This window comes from Bubalus bubalis, chromosome 2 (genome assembly GCF_019923935.1).
Source record: "Bubalus bubalis isolate 160015118507 breed Murrah chromosome 2, NDDB_SH_1, whole genome shotgun sequence".
Lineage (NCBI taxonomy): Eukaryota > Metazoa > Chordata > Mammalia > Artiodactyla > Bovidae > Bubalus > Bubalus bubalis.
In genome coordinates this window covers 183433728-183450767 of record NC_059158.1, presented here as the reverse complement: position 1 = coordinate 183450767, position 17040 = coordinate 183433728, and the positions used below count along the sequence as shown (strand labels likewise).

Here is a 17040-nt window from a genome sequence, read left to right as displayed (position 1 = left end):
TGGGGATTAAACAACTTAAACGCATCTGTTTTACTCAACAAGTGCTTCTGTAACATTCGTCAGTTTCTATATGATCGGTCCTCTGCATGACTGACAATTACAGGAATGGCTGTAGAGCGTGTAGAGTGCTTTGGTCCACAGGGGAGTTTTTCTCAGGCATGGAAGCTGGAAAAGCAAGTGCAGGATGTTAACCTCAGCAAGAAAGGGAGAGCCCTCAGCTCAGCTGCGGCACACACAGGAAGCCGGTTGGCTCTATTTTAAGAAAATTTAAAAGGAGCACCCGCAGGGCTCTGTCCCCACAGAGGCACACGCCTGCTTTGCATGACTCAGCTCCCAGAGGGCTGCACTTGCCCTGGGCCTGCGAAACGGCAGCCCACTTGCACACAGCTCATGTCCGTCTGTCTGCAGGGTCTTGGTGTCCACAGCCAGGAGCACCATTCCACCCCCTAGGCAGCCTCCTGCCATGCCGAGCCCTCTCTCGAGGTTCCAATTACTGTCTTGGGAGTGTTTTGATTACAAAGTCATGCTACATTTTAAATAATTATGGTAAAATGCATATAACGTGAAATTTACCGTCTTATCTACGGCATTAAGTACATTCACCAGCCATCCGCAGATTCCATATTGCAAAACTGAAACGGACTCTATTAAACAGTGCCTCCCCCACCCTCAGCCCTAGACAACCACATTCTACCTTCTGGCTGTGAATCTGACTGCTCTGTAGCTCATATAAACAGCAGTTGTCCTTGTGTGACTGGCTTATTTCACTTGGCGTAATGTCCTCTAGTTACACAACTTTCGAATGGTCTGCTCTGGTCCTATTTTCCCCATATGTTCTGCTATTTTTAGTCCTGTAATTTTACAGAAAGCAAGGTTTTTCAGGACTACATATCCTGTGTCACAGTACAAATGCCTCTCTAATATCAATGGTATCTGGCACTGAGCAAGCACTCACTCAATGTTAGTTATTATAATCATTGATTAGCTATTGCAATCATTGCTCAAAGTTTCCCAAGAGTGGTCCTGGGACTGATTCCAAATTCTGTTCTTTGTTACCTTGAAAATGGGCAAAGGGCAAAGACAAATTAAGGAAGCGAGAGTTGCGCTGTAAACGGCCTTCATACGGGAAGATCAATTAAGAAAGTGAACTCAACCTGTTACGCTGGTGAACTCATGGCCGGCTGGTAAGTACTTATAATGCCTCCAGTGACAGGCAGCCATGGAAGCCTCCCACCCGACAACCACTCTCTGGTTGTAAAGGGCAGCTCAGCTGCTGGGGAGCAAGGACCTCAAAGGACAGAAGGGGGCCAGTCCTGTGGGCAGTGGGGAGCTGGGAAACATTTAACAAATGGCTCTTGGGGATTTTTTTCTGGTGGTCTAGTGGCAAAGACTCCATGCTCCCAAGGCAGGGGGCCTGGGTTCAATCCCTGGTTAGGGAAGTAGGTCCCACATGCCACAACTAAGACCCAGCATAGCCAAATAAATAAATACCTATTAAAATATATATATATAACAACTGGCTCTCAGTGATGGGGGGTGATCTGTATTCCCACCATAACCTATTGCAAACCACCCAACGAGCTGGGGAGAGCTGTGTGTACCCAGCACATCCCTGCCTGCCTGGGAGCAAGATGAGCTAGGCAGAGTCATGTCCTGAGCGAGACCTGGACTGCGGTCCCCACCATGAACCAGCTCTGGGACCTCAAGTCACTCCGCAGCCTTTCTTTCAATGGAGACAACAATCTCTGCCAAGTGCCTCTTGGGACGGCTTATTCAATAAATCGAGCTTCTTTCCCCACCAGCTTGTCCATTCCACCCTCTTTCCCTGGTAGGAACCCCTCAAGCAAGTAACCTCTGGGCCTCCCCATCAAATATCTGTGGCTGCAAAACGTGATGGTGTCCAGGTGAGCTGGTCAGACACAGCTCAACAGTGCCATGAGACTGAGTGACTTGCTGGCAAAGAGCCCTGGGAGAATAGCCAAGTTGACAAAATGTCGCTGTTTATACAATTAACGAGAGCTTCATACAACTGCTGGTGACTGGGACTCCAATCAGGGTAGAGATACAGGTGATGATAAATCCCTATGTGCTTAACACAAGCCTGTTCCTTTAGGGAGAGCAGGTGTTCTGTGCAGGTAAATTCCCACAACTCTGAAATAAGGTGTGTGCTCTTTACCAAAATTTTCACTCTTTATTGCTTTAGCGAACACTTAAAACTCATGTGCCTGGGTCCGTGTCCATGGAGACAGCTGTTTTAACCAATCAGGACCTTCCACTTGTGACTCTAAGCCTTTGAGGTACACAGGTGAGCTCTATTTTCCACACTTGCTGCTGAAGAAAAGTCCTGCTTGTCACCAAGCCCCCAGCTCAAGGAGGCTTGCAAAGGGAGAGAACACATGCTCCCAGATTCCACCTCAGCTAGAGAATTTACAGCAGAGGATGGGGCTCATTCCCAGTCAATTTTTGATGTGGAAGGTCCTAGGAAGGAATAGGAAGGTCCTCAGGCCCCTTAGAGAAGCGGAAGGAGGTTTGATTCGTGGTCCTCAATTCAGACTCTGCTGCTGGGGGCTCGCCTGGAATTGGACATGTCTTCTTAGAATCACACTGTGAAAGGCTGGGGTGCCTTTTCCTGAGTCACCTGAAGTGTAGGAAGAAGACTACATTTCCAGATACCAAGGAACAAAAAGACATTCTCTCCTGTCCAAGGGTGAAATGAGTCAAATTGGTTTAGGGCTGGAGACATGGGCTATCATCACTGATGACCCAGGAACAGTACTAAGAACGATGGCTGTCACATGTTCAAATTGCAGGCCAGTTTGCAAAGTTTGAGATCTCAGCCTTTGCCTCATCTCATCATCATGCAAGCCCATGGGCAGGGCAGGCGGATTCTCAGCCAGGATACCAGGATTCAGGCATCCAGCACTTCTTTAAACACTAGATGTCATTTTGTAATATGCACCCATCCCCTTGGAGACACTCCATACCTTTCAACCTGGCCTCAAAAAATTCTGTGACTTAAAGGTAAGAACTGGGCTTTCCTGGTGGTCAAGTGGTTGAGAATCTGCCTGCCAGTGCAGGGGACATGGGTTCCCTGCATGATCTGGGAAGATCCCACATGCCACGGGGCAGCTAAGCCCGTGTGCCACAACCATTAAGCTTATGCTCTAGAGCCCGTGAGCTGTAACAAGAGAAGCACCACAGCGAGAAGCCCATGCGCCACAGCAGAGTCGTCCCGCGAGCTGCAGCTAGGAAAGGGCGCCACGACGCAGATCCAGTGTGGTCAAAAATATAAATAGTGAATTTTATAAAAAAGGGTGGGTAAGAACCACTGCCCCTTATGAGGGTAGCGTCTGCCCCTCATCTGTCTCTGAGTTCTGGAACACAGCAGGTGTGAATGAGCGAGCAAAGCCCACTTTATGAGAAGGAAACCAAGGCTCAAGGAGGAGGGGGTTATGTGACTTGCCCAAGGCTGCTGGTGGCGCTGGGCTCGAGCAGTCTTCTGCTCACACCGCTCCAGGCTGCTGCCTCTGCTAAAATCCTCCCCACCCAGGGAGTTCTGCAGCTGGGAGGGAAGAAAAGCTTTTCCTTCAAAAGCGTGTTGAAATGGTGAAAGGGCATCTGGGGGTGGAGCCTGCAAGCCACTCTGGGGCAGACGCACCCAGGGCGACTGCTTTCTCAGCCACTCTTGGGCTTCGTGGCCACTGTAGGGGGGGACAGGGACCGCCGGAGCCCCCCCTGGGCTGAGAACCGGGCAGCTGGAGCAAACCAAATCAAATTGTATCAGCAAACAGCATCTCCCTCGACTTCCTGGCCTCGGAGAGGAAAAAACAGTGCCAGATGGTGCCCAACACAGGCCTCTGATCTCCATAACAACCTACTCAGCGCCACTCCCCACAATGCCAGCTTCTCTGGGGACCTAAAGGGAAGCTGGCACCCAGAAGGAGGTTAGGCTCTCTGGCCCTCATCGCCAGGCTTGTGCGGGCTGTGTCCCCACCTGGGACACCCAGTCAGCCTGGCTCCTGCTCACCCCACTCCCCATGTGAGACTCACCCTCCCTGACTCTGCCCTGTCCTGGCCCCAGGGCTCTGCCTCTTCTGCACAAAGCTAGAGGCAATAAGATTGAGCTTGTTTCCTCGCTGGTGTCCCCAGTTCATCTGGAAGCACGGCCCCAGCATCGGCCTATGGACACTTGTTGGAGGCAGAGATGGAGACAGAAAAGGGGATAGGGATTCAGGTGTTCTTCCGAAAAGGAGAGAAAATGAGCTGAATTCGAATGGATGGGCAGGACTTGGTGGGCAGAGGTGGCCTGGACATCCTTCCCAGGAGGGGAGCTAAGTGATGGCAGGAAACAGGGAGATTGATCGAGGCCTTTCTGCTGACTCCTCTGTGACCCCAGGGCCTGGGGGAAGGCCTACACGCTATGAGCCAGAAAGAAGGAACTGGGGACTTCCCTGGTGGTCCAGTGGGGAAGACTCCATGCTCTCAAGGCAGGAGATCCAGGTTCCATCCCTGGTCAGGAAACTAGATCCCATGTACTGCCACGAAGAGTTTGCAAGCCACAACTAAAGTGACCACGTGCCGCAACTAAGACTCTGTGCAGCCAAATAAGTAAATAGAAACAAATAAATATAAAAAGAAGAAGGAAGGAACTGAGGCCAGTTCATCACCTGCAAGTCCCAAGCAGCCACCAGGGGACAGACTTTGGTAGAGGCTGATCTACAGAGGAATCAAGATTGCCGGGACATATCAATAACCTCAGATATGCAGATGACACCACCCTTATGGCAGAAAGTGAAGAACTAAAGAGCCTCTTGATGAAAGTGAAAGAAGGGAGTGAAAAAGTTGGCTTAAAGCTCAACATTCAGAAAACTAAGATCATGGCATCTGGTCCCATCGCTTCATGGCAAATAGATTAGGAAACAGTGGAAACAGAGATAGACTGTTTTTTTGGGCTCCAAAATCACTGCAGATGGTGACTGCAGCCATGAAATTAAAAGACGCTTGCTCCTTGGAAGAAAAGTTATAACCAACCTAGACAGCATATTAAAAAGCAGAGATATTACTTTGCCAACAAAGGTCCGTCTAGTCAAGGCTATAGTTTTTCCAGTAGTCATGTACGGATGTGAGAGTTGGACTAAAAACAAAGCTGAGTGCCAAAGAATTGATGTTTTTGAACTGTGGTTTTGGAGAAGACTCTTGAGAGTCCCTTGGACTGCAAGGAGATCCAACTAGTCCATCCTAAAGGAAATCAGTCCTGAATATTCATTGGAAGGACTGATGCTGAAGCTGAAACTCCAATACTTTGGCCACCTGATGCAAAGAACTCACTCATTTGATAAGACCCTGATGCTGGGAAAGATTGAAGGCAGGAGGAGACGGGGACGACAGAGGATGAGATGGTTGGATGGCATCACCGACTCAATAGACATGAGTTTGAGTAAACTCTAGGAGTTGGTGCTGGACAGGGAGGCCTGGCGTGCTGCAGTCCATGGCGTAGCAAAGAGTCGGATACGACTGAGCGACTGAACTGAACTGATCTACAGAGGAGACAGTGGCTTCTCAGATGGGTTACACCCAGTAGAGAGCTGTACAGTGCTGACCTCAACCCTGCTACAGCTCCAGGAGGCCACAGCGGTCATGGTCAAGAGCAGAGCTCCAGGGAGCCAAGCCTGAGTCCGGGTCCCAGCTCCCCTGCCACCTAGAAGCCTGGAGGCCTTGAGCACAACACCTAACCTCCCAGCTTGGTGAAAGGGAGGCAACATCAGATTTATTTGCTACGTGCCAGGCTCGAGGAGCTCTAGAGAATGGACATGCCCAACCAGTATGATTCGATACTGTCATAAGCACAGAGTCTCCCCAGCTAACTACGGTTTCAGAAAAGCAGCCTGGTGTACAGCAAGAGACCAGCTTTGGCGTCACTGGCTGTGTGACCTTCCGCTGGCAACTCGACCTGTCTGAGCCTCAGTGCCATCTGTGAATTGGTGATAACAACCACCCCTGTGCTTCGTGGGGCTGTTCTGGTGAAGGAGGTTCCACGCCCCCAGCCCAGCGCCCTGCATCCTGAATTCTGTGGCCGCCCCAGCCTCCATGTCAGCCAGCTCGGCTACCTGCAACTCAGCCGCGGTCACTTTGTGGTAGATGAGTTCCTCGTCCCGGCGCTTCTCCTGGGGGATGGTGATGTTGGCCAGCGCCGTCTCAAAGTCCAGGATCTGCTGCATCTGGGGCCGGATGGTGTCCTCGGCCCCTCCTCCCAGCAGCTTCCCCAGCTGGACCATGTAGTTCAGGTATCCCGTCAGCACCTGTGGGACCCAGCCCCCCACTTCCATCAGCAGCTGCTACCCGCTGCCCACTGGACAAGCCGGGCCAGGGGTGGGCAGTCAGGGCAGCCCTGGGCAGGCAGCCAGGGAGCTGGGGGTTCTACCCAGGAAACCAGCTTCATGAATGGTTTTGGCAGCATACCCCATCACTGGCTCCCCATGGCCCCCAGGATAAGGCCCACCCAGGGCCCCACGTGGGTCGGTCTCTGCTGTCCCGGCCCACACTCCCTCTGGGATGCCCATCACACGAAAGCCACCAGCGGGGCCACTGCTCAGTTCTCATCTTGGAACATACTACTTCCGAACAACCCCGCTCAGCCAGGTCCCCAGATCTGAATTAGAGCCTCAGGTTACCTTCTCAGCTTGCCCCTCCCTTAGCACAGTTGCTCACTATGCCTCGAATCTGGTGGCAAGTTATTTAACATCTGCCTCCTCTCCTAGACTCGAAGCCCCATGGGGCGGGAAGCAGGCGGGCCTCGTGGACCACTGTCTCCCCAGCATTGGGCACTTAGTAAGCACTTGCTCAATACAAGCAGGTGGGCTCGTGAATGGACAGATGACGAACCTCAGGCCACATCTCCCTGGGACATCACGGGAGGCAGCTGGGGGGAGGGAGGGTAAAGTAGGTGGTTTGGAGTCAGTGGATCTAGATGAGACTCTCAGCCTCACCACTGACGGCCAGATGTGTGACCTTGAGCAGGTCACTCAGCATCTCTGAGCCTTATTTCCTCCTCCAAAACAGGCCAGGGAAAAATAATACACATATGACAGCTGAGAGGAATGATGTTTAGAGACATTCAGGACCTGCAGGGTTACCAGGAAGGCCAGAGGCAGTGACTGTTAGATCTGCCTCTCTCTGGAACGGGGACAGATGACCCCTGTCCCCTGTCCACTGTGCCCACAGGGCGATACGTGGAAGAGCTTCACTCTAAAATGGGGACAAATGATGCCCCTCCCCCTGCCAGGGACTGCTAGGTAAGGGACCCCTGTGTGCTTCTCTAGCTTCAAAGACCTGCAGAGGTGTGGATACTGAGGGGTCACTGAGGGGGACAAACCACAGAGAGGTGGGCTGGGTAGGAGCCACTCTCTCGGAAGAGGCACGCTCACCTTCTCATTCTCGGTTTTGTTCAGGTAATAATCTCTTGAGGGTAAGCCCAGGCCAGACTGGTCCACCTGGAGAGAAAAGTAGGGGTGAGAAGGAAGTCTGCTATCATGCACGCACACACACCTGCACACGCATACCCGTGTACACACAGCTGCACACACACACCTGTGCACACATACCCATGCACGCACACCTGTACACGCACACCGGTGCACGCACATCTGCACACGCATACCCGTGCACACACACCTAAACACGCATACCCACGCACACACACCTAAACACGCACACCTGTGCACACATACCCACGCTCACACACCTACACACACATACCCATGCACGCATATCCACGTGCACACACCTACACACGCATACCCACGCACACACACCTACACACGCACACCTGTGCACGCATACCCACGCTCACACACCTACACACGCATACCCATGCACGCATATCCATGTGCACACACCTACACACGCACACCTGTGCACACATACCCATGCACACACACCTGCATATGCACACCCATGCACACACAGCTGCACACACACACCTGTGCACACATACCCATGCACACACACCTGTACACGCATACCGGTGCGCACACACGTGTGCACACATACCCATGCACACACACCTGCACACGCATACCCATGCACACACACCTGCACACACACACCTGTGCACGCATACCCATGCATGCACACCTGTACACGCACACCCATGCATGCATACCCACGCAGCCTCCACCAGCCCCAGGGACAGCAGGCACATAGCAACAACGGGATGGGAGCACACAGAAGCACAAGCTGGTAGTGAGGGCCACCCCTGGGATGGGCCCTCCAGCGAGGAGACAGATGCATGTGGTCAGCTGCAGGGGCTCAGGGCCCTTCTCATGGGCCAGATGAAGCCATCCTCCTCTTTAAACTTCAAGGATCTGCAGACTCTCTCTGTTTAATTAACCACTTCCTAAGATAGTGAGCAGTCCAGAATCACTCAGAGCTATGTCACCTTAGACAAGCTATCCAACCTTTCTGACCCTCAGCTTCTCCAGCTGGAAGATGGGGAACCATCAAGTCCTCAGAGCTGGGATGAGGATACCAGGAGGCAGTACCCGTGAAGGGCTTGCTGGGTGCTGGGCAGGGAGGCAGGGTCAATCCCTGATAGCTCCTAACAAAGCCTTCGGCCACTCTCTGACATACCTGGAGTAGGTGTTGTTATAGTTCATTTGACTGATAAGGAAACTGCAGCTCAGAGAGGCTGAGGCACTCCCCCATGGTCACACAGTGAGTGAGTGGTAGAAGTGGGGAGAAACCCAGGAATAGCTTGGGTTTCTCACTTTTGCATCTGAGAGTGGGCAGACCAGGGCTGCGGCTCCCCTGGGTGTGCTGACCATCTGGGGCAGGCTCTGGTGGGAACAGGTGGACTCAAAGCTGTTCTAAGCAGAGCCACAAAGGCTGGAGATAGAGGTGGGGTGACCAGGAGGTGGCTCCAGCTGTGTCCAAGACTTGATATCACCCCTGGGGCTCACAGGGACCAATGAGAACCCCCCAAATTCACCTGCACTGCAGGTACCCCACCTACCCAAGGAGGGCAAGCCTGCCCTTTAACAACTTTCCTGCCCCAAATCTCACAGTGGGGAGCCTCCAGAGACACCAAGCTCAGAAACCAGAAGACTGTGCCCAGGGCAGGTCTGCACCCCACCCCACCCAGCCACTTGCTAAATGCAAAACAGGCCTGGAGGTCATGCCCGTCCTTGCCCTAGACCTCCAGGCCACTCACCTGGATCACGTTGCTGTTGGAATTCTTGGAGTCGGCACTGACGTAGACGGAGAAGAAGGGGGAGGTGTGGTAGTGGGATGTGACCACCTGCAGGGTGTCCTGGAAGTTGTCCTTGTCCCAGGGCCCCGTGATGTTCCAGCCGCCGAGCTGTGGGGAGGGAGAGGGGACAGGGAGGGGATGAGCTGGGTGAAGGCCAGATGCGGGTTCTGCTTCTGCGGTGGACATGCTGCGTGACCCTCTGCCGTCCTCTGACTTCTCTGGGCCTCAGGAGCAAATGAGAGGTCTGGTCTGTCTTTACTGGGGGTTTCTGATCAGTGAGCCATGAGAATATGGCTCTTGCTTCCGAGGTGGCTGACTTTTCCTGAATCTGTTCATTTTTTGAATAATCAATTGTGTCAATGTAATTCCTATTAAAGCAGAAATTCAATTGTGCCCATAAAAAAATGGGTCCATATTCTTTACCAGGTTGATGAGCTAAGGTCTAACAGAGTCTCTCTCCGAGTTGGGACTTTCTAATGTTCTCCGCCTGTGCCATAGGGGAGGACTGTCCAGTCCGTGGTGCCCACAGTGCCCTACCCTGCCTCAGGGCCCCCCAGCAGCCCACCTGGGAGCAGGGCCTCAGGGGAACAGCAGGCCCCCGGGAACACCCACGCCCACCCTTCTGTGTGCGCTGGGCAGCATGGCCAGTCTTGGGTGGCTCCCTTCAGGGTCCCTCCAAGGCTGACTGGACGGTGCCCGGGAGGGCATTCAGCTCAGGGGGACGGGGGGCCTGGGTCAGTGTGGCCCTCCTCACCGGGAGGGCTCTGCTTCTGACCCCAGAGTTTCTGCTGGTCCTTGCGGGCCACACCCCTCCACACACACAAACATCCCCTCTGAGGGAATGGAAGCAGCCAGAAAGAGAAACATTTTCCCTGTAAACGCAGCCCTTGTCCCACTCGCAGATGCCCAGACACACACACACACACACACACACACACACACACACACGACAGACATCTCCACTGATGTAGAGATGCATGCACACACGTGCACACACACTCAGGCAGCCTGACACACGTCAGCAGACTCCATGATCCAGCTGGGTGAGGTGTAAGGTGGCTGGGCCCTGGCGGTGGAAGCCAGCAGTTAGGGCAGGGGGCAGGGGGCATGGCAGGGGGAGACGGGGGCAGGGGTCCACCTTCTCGATGAGCTCCATCAGGGGTTTGGCCTTGAGCTCCTCAATCCTGGTTTCGTTCATGCAGGCTCGGTAGTACACCTGGGCCTTTCTCTCTGCCTCGCTGACGCTGGCCGTGGAGTTTTCTGGAATGACAAAGGACAGCGGTTGACGGCACACGCCCGTCCCCACGCTGGGCGGCCCCTGGAGAGGTCGGGCGGCCTCAGTTGTGTAAAGGGCTGGTGCAGAGCCTGTCAGTGCAGGCGAGGAGCCGGGTCAGAGCAGAGACGCGACCTCCGTGCGGGCACGCTGGCGGGTGTCTCAGTTCCGCCGGCCGCACGCAGAGAGGAGCCCGTGCTTCTCCGTCTCCGCTGGACGCCTCCTCAGACCTGTCCCAGGACGGCAGACGACAGTCGGCTTCCCTGCCGGCCAGCACGCGGCCCGTACACCCCAGCCTGGTGTGTGGGACAGATGCCTGTCTTGGGGTTTTCTTCCCAGATTCCTGAGAACCTCTCTTGTGATCAAGACTGGACTTGGGCAGAGCTTGAAAGGCCTCGCTCATTACAGATTGGCTTTCGGCGCCCTTCCTCAGAGGGGCCGGGCAGCTTCATCTGACCTTGAGTTGACACAGAGGCCCTTTGCCATGCCCCTTCCCACCCCCACGAGCAGCACCTCAGTGCCTCACCTGGGGACTCCTGGGAGCCCCTGGCCCCTCTCCTTGCCCCTGGGGTGCTGGTCCCGATGCCACCTGCTGAGGACCAGGCTCCTGCATGTGCCCAAGCCTGTCCGCACCCACTGGAGGTGACGGGGCGCTCTGTGTCTGTTCATCTGGCTCCCCCAGAGCACTCCTCCTCACTCCTCCTCCTGGATCCTGAAACCCCTCCCTCTGCCTCCTGGAGAGACTCCCTACACCCCACTTCCTCCATGAAGACTCTTCTGGCAGAACTTTATCCATTCGTTCACGAAGCAGGTACTAGTTGCTAACTCTATGCCAGTCTCTGTGCCAGCTTTGGGGACACAAAAGACAATGTCCTCGTCCCCATGGAGCTTCCTTTTGAAGAAATAAATACAAATACAAATAAACACAAATACTAAACAAGGAAACGCATAAAGTAAAAGCTCCCTCTAGCCTTCTGCATCAGACACTCTCACACCGCACTCAGCTTCCAAGGCCTCTCAGAGGCCACCTTGACTATGAGGCTTCTGCTCAGAGACTCGTTCACGAAGGGCCTCAACGCTGAGCACCTACAGGTACCAGATCGGGCATAAGGTTTTACGGACATGAGTGAGACCTGCTCTTGCCTCTGGGGAGCTCACGGTCTAATGGTGACTCAGGCATGCATAAGATGCGACCTCAAGACAGGGTGTGAGTTCGCTAACGCAAATGGTTCTGCCACCTACAGAAAGGTCACACCCTTTGGTGGAGTGGGGAGGGCCTATGGGGGAGGGTCTCCAGAGGATGTTCTACTGTTTGAGCCAGTTCTGAAAGACAAAAAGTTACTCACCAGGCAGAAATGAAGGGAAAGGGTATTGGGTCTGGTTGGGTGGAGGGGAGTTGGACAGGATGAGGCAAAGCAAGAAAGCGTAAAAGGGCCTGGGAGAAAAGAAATGTTTGGCGGAGCCTGTTTCACAAGGGCGGGAGTCATTTCCTGACCGGTCTAATCAGCTTTTCCAGCCCTTCTCCCGAGCACGCCCCTGCCCTCCAATTCTTACGATAAACAGTGTCAGGGGGCCACTGGCAGAGAACATCAGCCCCGTCTGGCTGCGGTCAAGGAGACGGCCCTGAACCGGACGGGAGTTTCAAGGGTGGTATGGAGACGGAGGTCCTGGGGTGTGCTGCAGGGCTGCGGAGGGTACACACAGCCCCGGAGCTCCCAGGAGACCACAGCTGAGCCCTGGAGACACCTGAGCGCCCCCAGGGCCCTCCTGGAGCGTGAGAAGAGCCTTCTGGGGGCGGAGAGGGGGGCCCAGATGGGGCGAGAGCTGCCCAGCTCCCCAGACTCTCCAAGCAGAACATCGGGGAATGCAAAGTGGGGGCTCCCACCGCCTCCCAGGGGCCTCATTTCTGTGGCAACATCCCCCAGCAGCTAGGCTGTTGAAGAACCATCACTGCTCACCAGACCCCAGAAGCAGCCAGCATCCCACTGTGCTCAGCTGGCTCTGGCCATGACCTTGAAATGCCAGACCAGTGTCAGGGGAGGCATGTTCTGCGTGCTCTGGCCCACGGAAGGGCCGAGTATCTCTCTCCTTCACGGCCTCAAGGCCACCGAGATAAGAGGCCCAAATAAAGAGTCCCAAGGAACAGCCTGGCTGTGCTTGTTACAGCGAGTTCCAGGCAGACCTGTCAGATACAACCCCAAATGATGGCTGGGAGGAGATGGAATGCCTCGACTTCCCTCTCAGCTTCAAACTTCCTTCCTCCTGGCTCCATACTCCAGTGGTCAACCTCGGCTCAAGTCCCCACAAACGTTTACTAAGTTCCAACGGTTTGGGGGCTGCCGGGCTGGGTGAGGAGGAGGCCCTGGGCAACTCGGGACACACAGGTCTGCTGGCGTGAGGTCCGCAGCTTGACGGGCCAGATGGACAACAGCACGGTCCACACAAGACCTCTGATTCTGCGTGGAGTGACGCTACAAGGAGCAAGTCCAGGGGCTTTAAACAGGATGGTGGGTGAGGCCCGGGAATGCCGCGCTGGAGCTCTGGGAAGGAAGCATGAAGATGTGGAGTGACTGCGGACGTGGTGCTTGGCGGCCTTGCCCACCAGTCCACGGCCGAGTTCCCCCTGCTCCCCCAGCACTGGGCGGGCACACAGCAGCCCGCAGCAATGGGCACAGAAAGAATGGAGCCCAGAATCTATGTCTGATGAGGAAGATGCTGTATCTGGGGGCCAAGAGGGTGCTGAGGCCAGGGCCCAGGGGAGACTGTCAAGGGGAGGAAAGGAGGCGGGGGGAGGGCAGGGAGGGACAGAGGATGAGGCCCCCGGGGACTGAGCACGCTCTGTCCCCAGAACCTGCCCACGCGGGCTGGGGCCAGAGCCCCGGGAGCAGGCCAAGCTCCTCCACAGCCCCCCACCCCACCCCGCCTGGCTCCTGCGCCCCTCGGGACCACCCACCTCCTCTCCTTCCTCCTCGCTCAAGGGCACCTGCGACCCCACAGACTCCTTGCAGGACAGCAGCCAGGGTGAGACGACCAGCTGGGAGCTCACTGCAACAGACCAGCAGAGCGATGGAGCGATGTGGGGGGGCAGGGTGGCAGAGAGAAGGACCGAGAAGCCGGTGGGGGGAGCATGGGAGGAAGCAGGAGTTGAGATGCTGCCAGACTCCCCCCGCGGAACCTGGGGCGCTGAGCTACAGAAGTGGGCGGTGGAAGGCAGGTTCAGGGAATGGAACAAGCACTTCGGATTTCAGATATTTTACATTTGAGATCTATCAGACATCCATGTGGAACCTTGGGGGCAGTTGACAGAGCTGCTGTCTTGAATACTTTTAGTGCCAAGAGGCAAAGGAGTATACACATTCCTTAACATTGCCTAGAGGGTTCTACAGCAAGCATTCTCCGTGGGGGTAATACTGCTCCTAAAGGGGGGAGAAAATTAATTCTTGAATAGCAGAAACATCTTATTCTTTTTTTTTTTTTCCCTTTGCTGTGCCAAGCAGCATGCGGAATCTTCGTTCCCTGACCAGGGATCAAACCTGTGCCCTCTGCAGTGGAAGCACAGCCTTTTTTTAAAAGTTTTTAAAAAATGTGGACTACTTTTTTTCCCTTGGTTGAATTTTTACAATGTTCCTTCTGTTTTATGTTTGTGATTTTTCTGGCCATGAGGCATGTGGGATCTTCGCTCCCCAACCAGGGATTGAAGCCACGCACCACCTCCCGCCCCCCACCCCACGGGCACTAGAAGGCAAAGCCTTAACCACTGGACCACCAGTAAAGTCCCTAGAAACAGCTTATTTTATGAATACACACAGGGCCTCCCTGGTGGCTCAGTGGTAAAGAATCCACTTCCAGTGCAGGAGATGCGGGTTCGATCCCTGGGCTGGGAAGATTTCCCAGAGAAGGAAATGGCAATCCTCTCCAGTACTCTTGCCCGGAAATTCCATGGACAGAGAAGCCTGGCAGGTTATAGACCTCGGGGTCACAAAAGAGTCAGACACAACTTAGTGAGTGACTAAACCACAACAACAGTACAGAAACAAGCATACGGCATATCTGTGGGGTTAAAATTTTCAGGAGGGGGCAGTCATTAAAAAAGGCTGGGAAACACTGCCCTGAATGACCTGGGCCTCGCCGCCTCGCCGCCTCCAGCTCAAGCCTGTCTTCTGTCCCCTCCCTCTGGATCCCACACCCCTACCCCAGGGCCACCGTGCTCACTGTGCCTCCTGCCGGCTGCGCTCTTCCCCTCACATCCTTGTGGGCTGTTCTCTCTCTTAATTCAAGCGTCTGCTCAAGGGGCCCCTCCTCCACAGGCCCATCCTTCCTGATCACCATGGCTACAGTGACCTCTCCCTTCCCTGGTCTTGCCTCCTACTTGATTCTTTTTCAAGGCCAAATCGGAAAGGAGTACGTACATCAAGGCTGTATTTTGTCACCCTGCTTATTTAACTTCTATGCAGAGTACATTGTGAGAAACGCTGGGCTGGAAGAAGCACAAGCTGGAATCAAGATTGCCGGGAGAAATATCAATAATCTCAGATATGCAGATGATACCACACTTATGGCAGAAAGCGAAGAACTAAAGACCCTCTTGATGAAAGTGAAAGCGGAGAGTGAAAAAGTTGGCTTGAAACTCAACATTCAGAAAACTAAGATCATGGCATCTGGTCTCATCACTTCATGGGAAATAGATGGGGAAACAGTGGAAACAGTGAGAGACTTTATTTTGGGGGGCTCCAAAATCACTGCAGATGGTGATTGCAGCCATGAAATTAAAAGACGCTTGCTCCTTGGAAGGAAAGTTATGACCAACCTAGACAGCATATTCAAAAGCAGAGACATTACTTTGCCAACAAAGGTCCGTCTAGTCAAGGCTATGGTTTTTATAGTGGTCATATATGGATGTGAGAGTTGGACTGTGAAGAAAGCTGAGCACCAAAGAATTGATGCTTTTGAACTGTGGTGTTGGAGAAGACTCCTGAGAGTCCCTTGGACTGCAAGGAGATCCAACCAGTCCATCCTAAAGGAGATCAGTCCTGAATATTCATTGGAAGGACTGATGCTGAAGCTGAAACTCCAATACTTTGGCCACCTGATGGGAAGATCTGACTCATCGGAAAAGTCCCTGATGCTGGGAAAGATTGAAGGTGGGAGGAAAAGGGGACGATGGAGGATGAGACAGTTGGATGGCATCACCTACCCAATGGACATGAGTTTGAGTAAACTCTGGGAGCTGGTGATAGACAGGGAGGCCTGGCGTGCTGCAGTCCATGAGGTCGCAAAGAGTCAGACACGACTGAGTGAGCGACTGAACTGAACTGAGCTGAAGTCTTTACAACCACGTCATTTATTAACGCATTAATTTCTTGACTGTCTGTCTCCCCTGTGGGAATGTAAGTTCCACAAAGAAAGACTGCTAAATTCCCTCCACAACCCCGGGCACCTAGAGAAGCTGCCACACAGTCAGTGGACAGCATGGAACTGCTGAGAGAGCGAGGGAAGGTGTGTCTGGGGCTCCGCAGACAAAGGCGTCCATCACTCGGGCCCGAGGGAGCAGTCTCGGTTTCCAAGTGAAATCAGGCACAGTTGATTTTCTCCTGAGGAAAAGCTTGGTTTCCTTTAAGACACCCCAGACCGTGTTTACTTCCCAGAAGTGGAGAGTGGCCTAGGAGGAAGGGGCTGGGCAGTGTCTAGGACCCAGTGTGTGGGCGCGCTCAGTCACTGAGTCATATCCGACTCTTGCCACCCCTTAGACTGTAGCCTGCCAGGCTCCTCTGTCCGTGGGATTTCCCAGGCAAGAACACTGGAGTGGGTTGCCATCTCCTCCTTCAGGGAACTTCCCAACCCAGGGATTGAACTCACGTCTCTTGAGTCTCCTGCACTGGCAGGCGGATTTTTTTTTTTTTTTTTAAACCACTGAGCCACCAGGGAAGGCCCCAGAACCCAGAAGGGGGCCATATTTTGAAAACGGTGGCACTTCCAGGATCCCAGTGGTCTGGAGACAATTTGGCAGCCCAGGACCACACAACAGGACTCCCAACTGCCTGGGTACTTCCTTCCAGGGACCCCAAATTCCAGAAACTTCCTCCGTCACTTCCCCAAAGTCTGGGAGAGGAAAGAGAGCAGCCCATTTAATCGGCCTACTTCTTCCTCTGGAAGTTTTTATTGGAACACCCTTTCCCACAGCTCCTGGGGAGGAAACAGACACTGGGCGGCCGCAGACATGGGTGCCAACTTATAGGCAAGAGGCTGGGTCACCGGTCCAAGGTCACACCAGCGAGTGGCTGAGGCCACAGCAGAGGCCTACACTCTCTCGCCGTCTCTTTCCCCTCCTACAGGTTGGCCTGGAACACCAGAGGGAGATCTGAGGCAATCTAGCCGCCCCTAAGAAGCCCTGGACACCCACTCCCATCCTTGGATCAACTCATCACTCAATCCATCTAGGGACTTCACTGGTGATCCAGCGGTGAAGAATCTGCCTGCCAACGCAGGGGACACAGGATCAGCCTTGGGTAGGAAGACCCCA

General features: G+C 54.0%; 1 protein-coding gene across 3 annotated transcripts in view; it reads right to left on the bottom strand.

Moving 5' to 3' along the window:
• ECE1 (endothelin converting enzyme 1) overlaps positions 1–17040 on the bottom strand; it is a 125109-nt gene that overhangs the window by 24389 nt on the left and 83680 nt on the right. For all 3 annotated transcript variants that reach the window (XM_044938148.2, XM_025278776.3, XM_044938149.2), the window contains 4 exons: positions 10386–10507; positions 9209–9355; positions 7425–7490; positions 6108–6299 (listed from right to left, as the gene is read on the bottom strand). In XM_044938148.2, coding sequence (XP_044794083.1) covers positions 6108–6299; positions 7425–7490; positions 9209–9355; positions 10386–10507 — 527 coding nt within the window. The remainder of the gene's footprint in view (positions 1–6107; positions 6300–7424; positions 7491–9208; positions 9356–10385; positions 10508–17040) is intronic.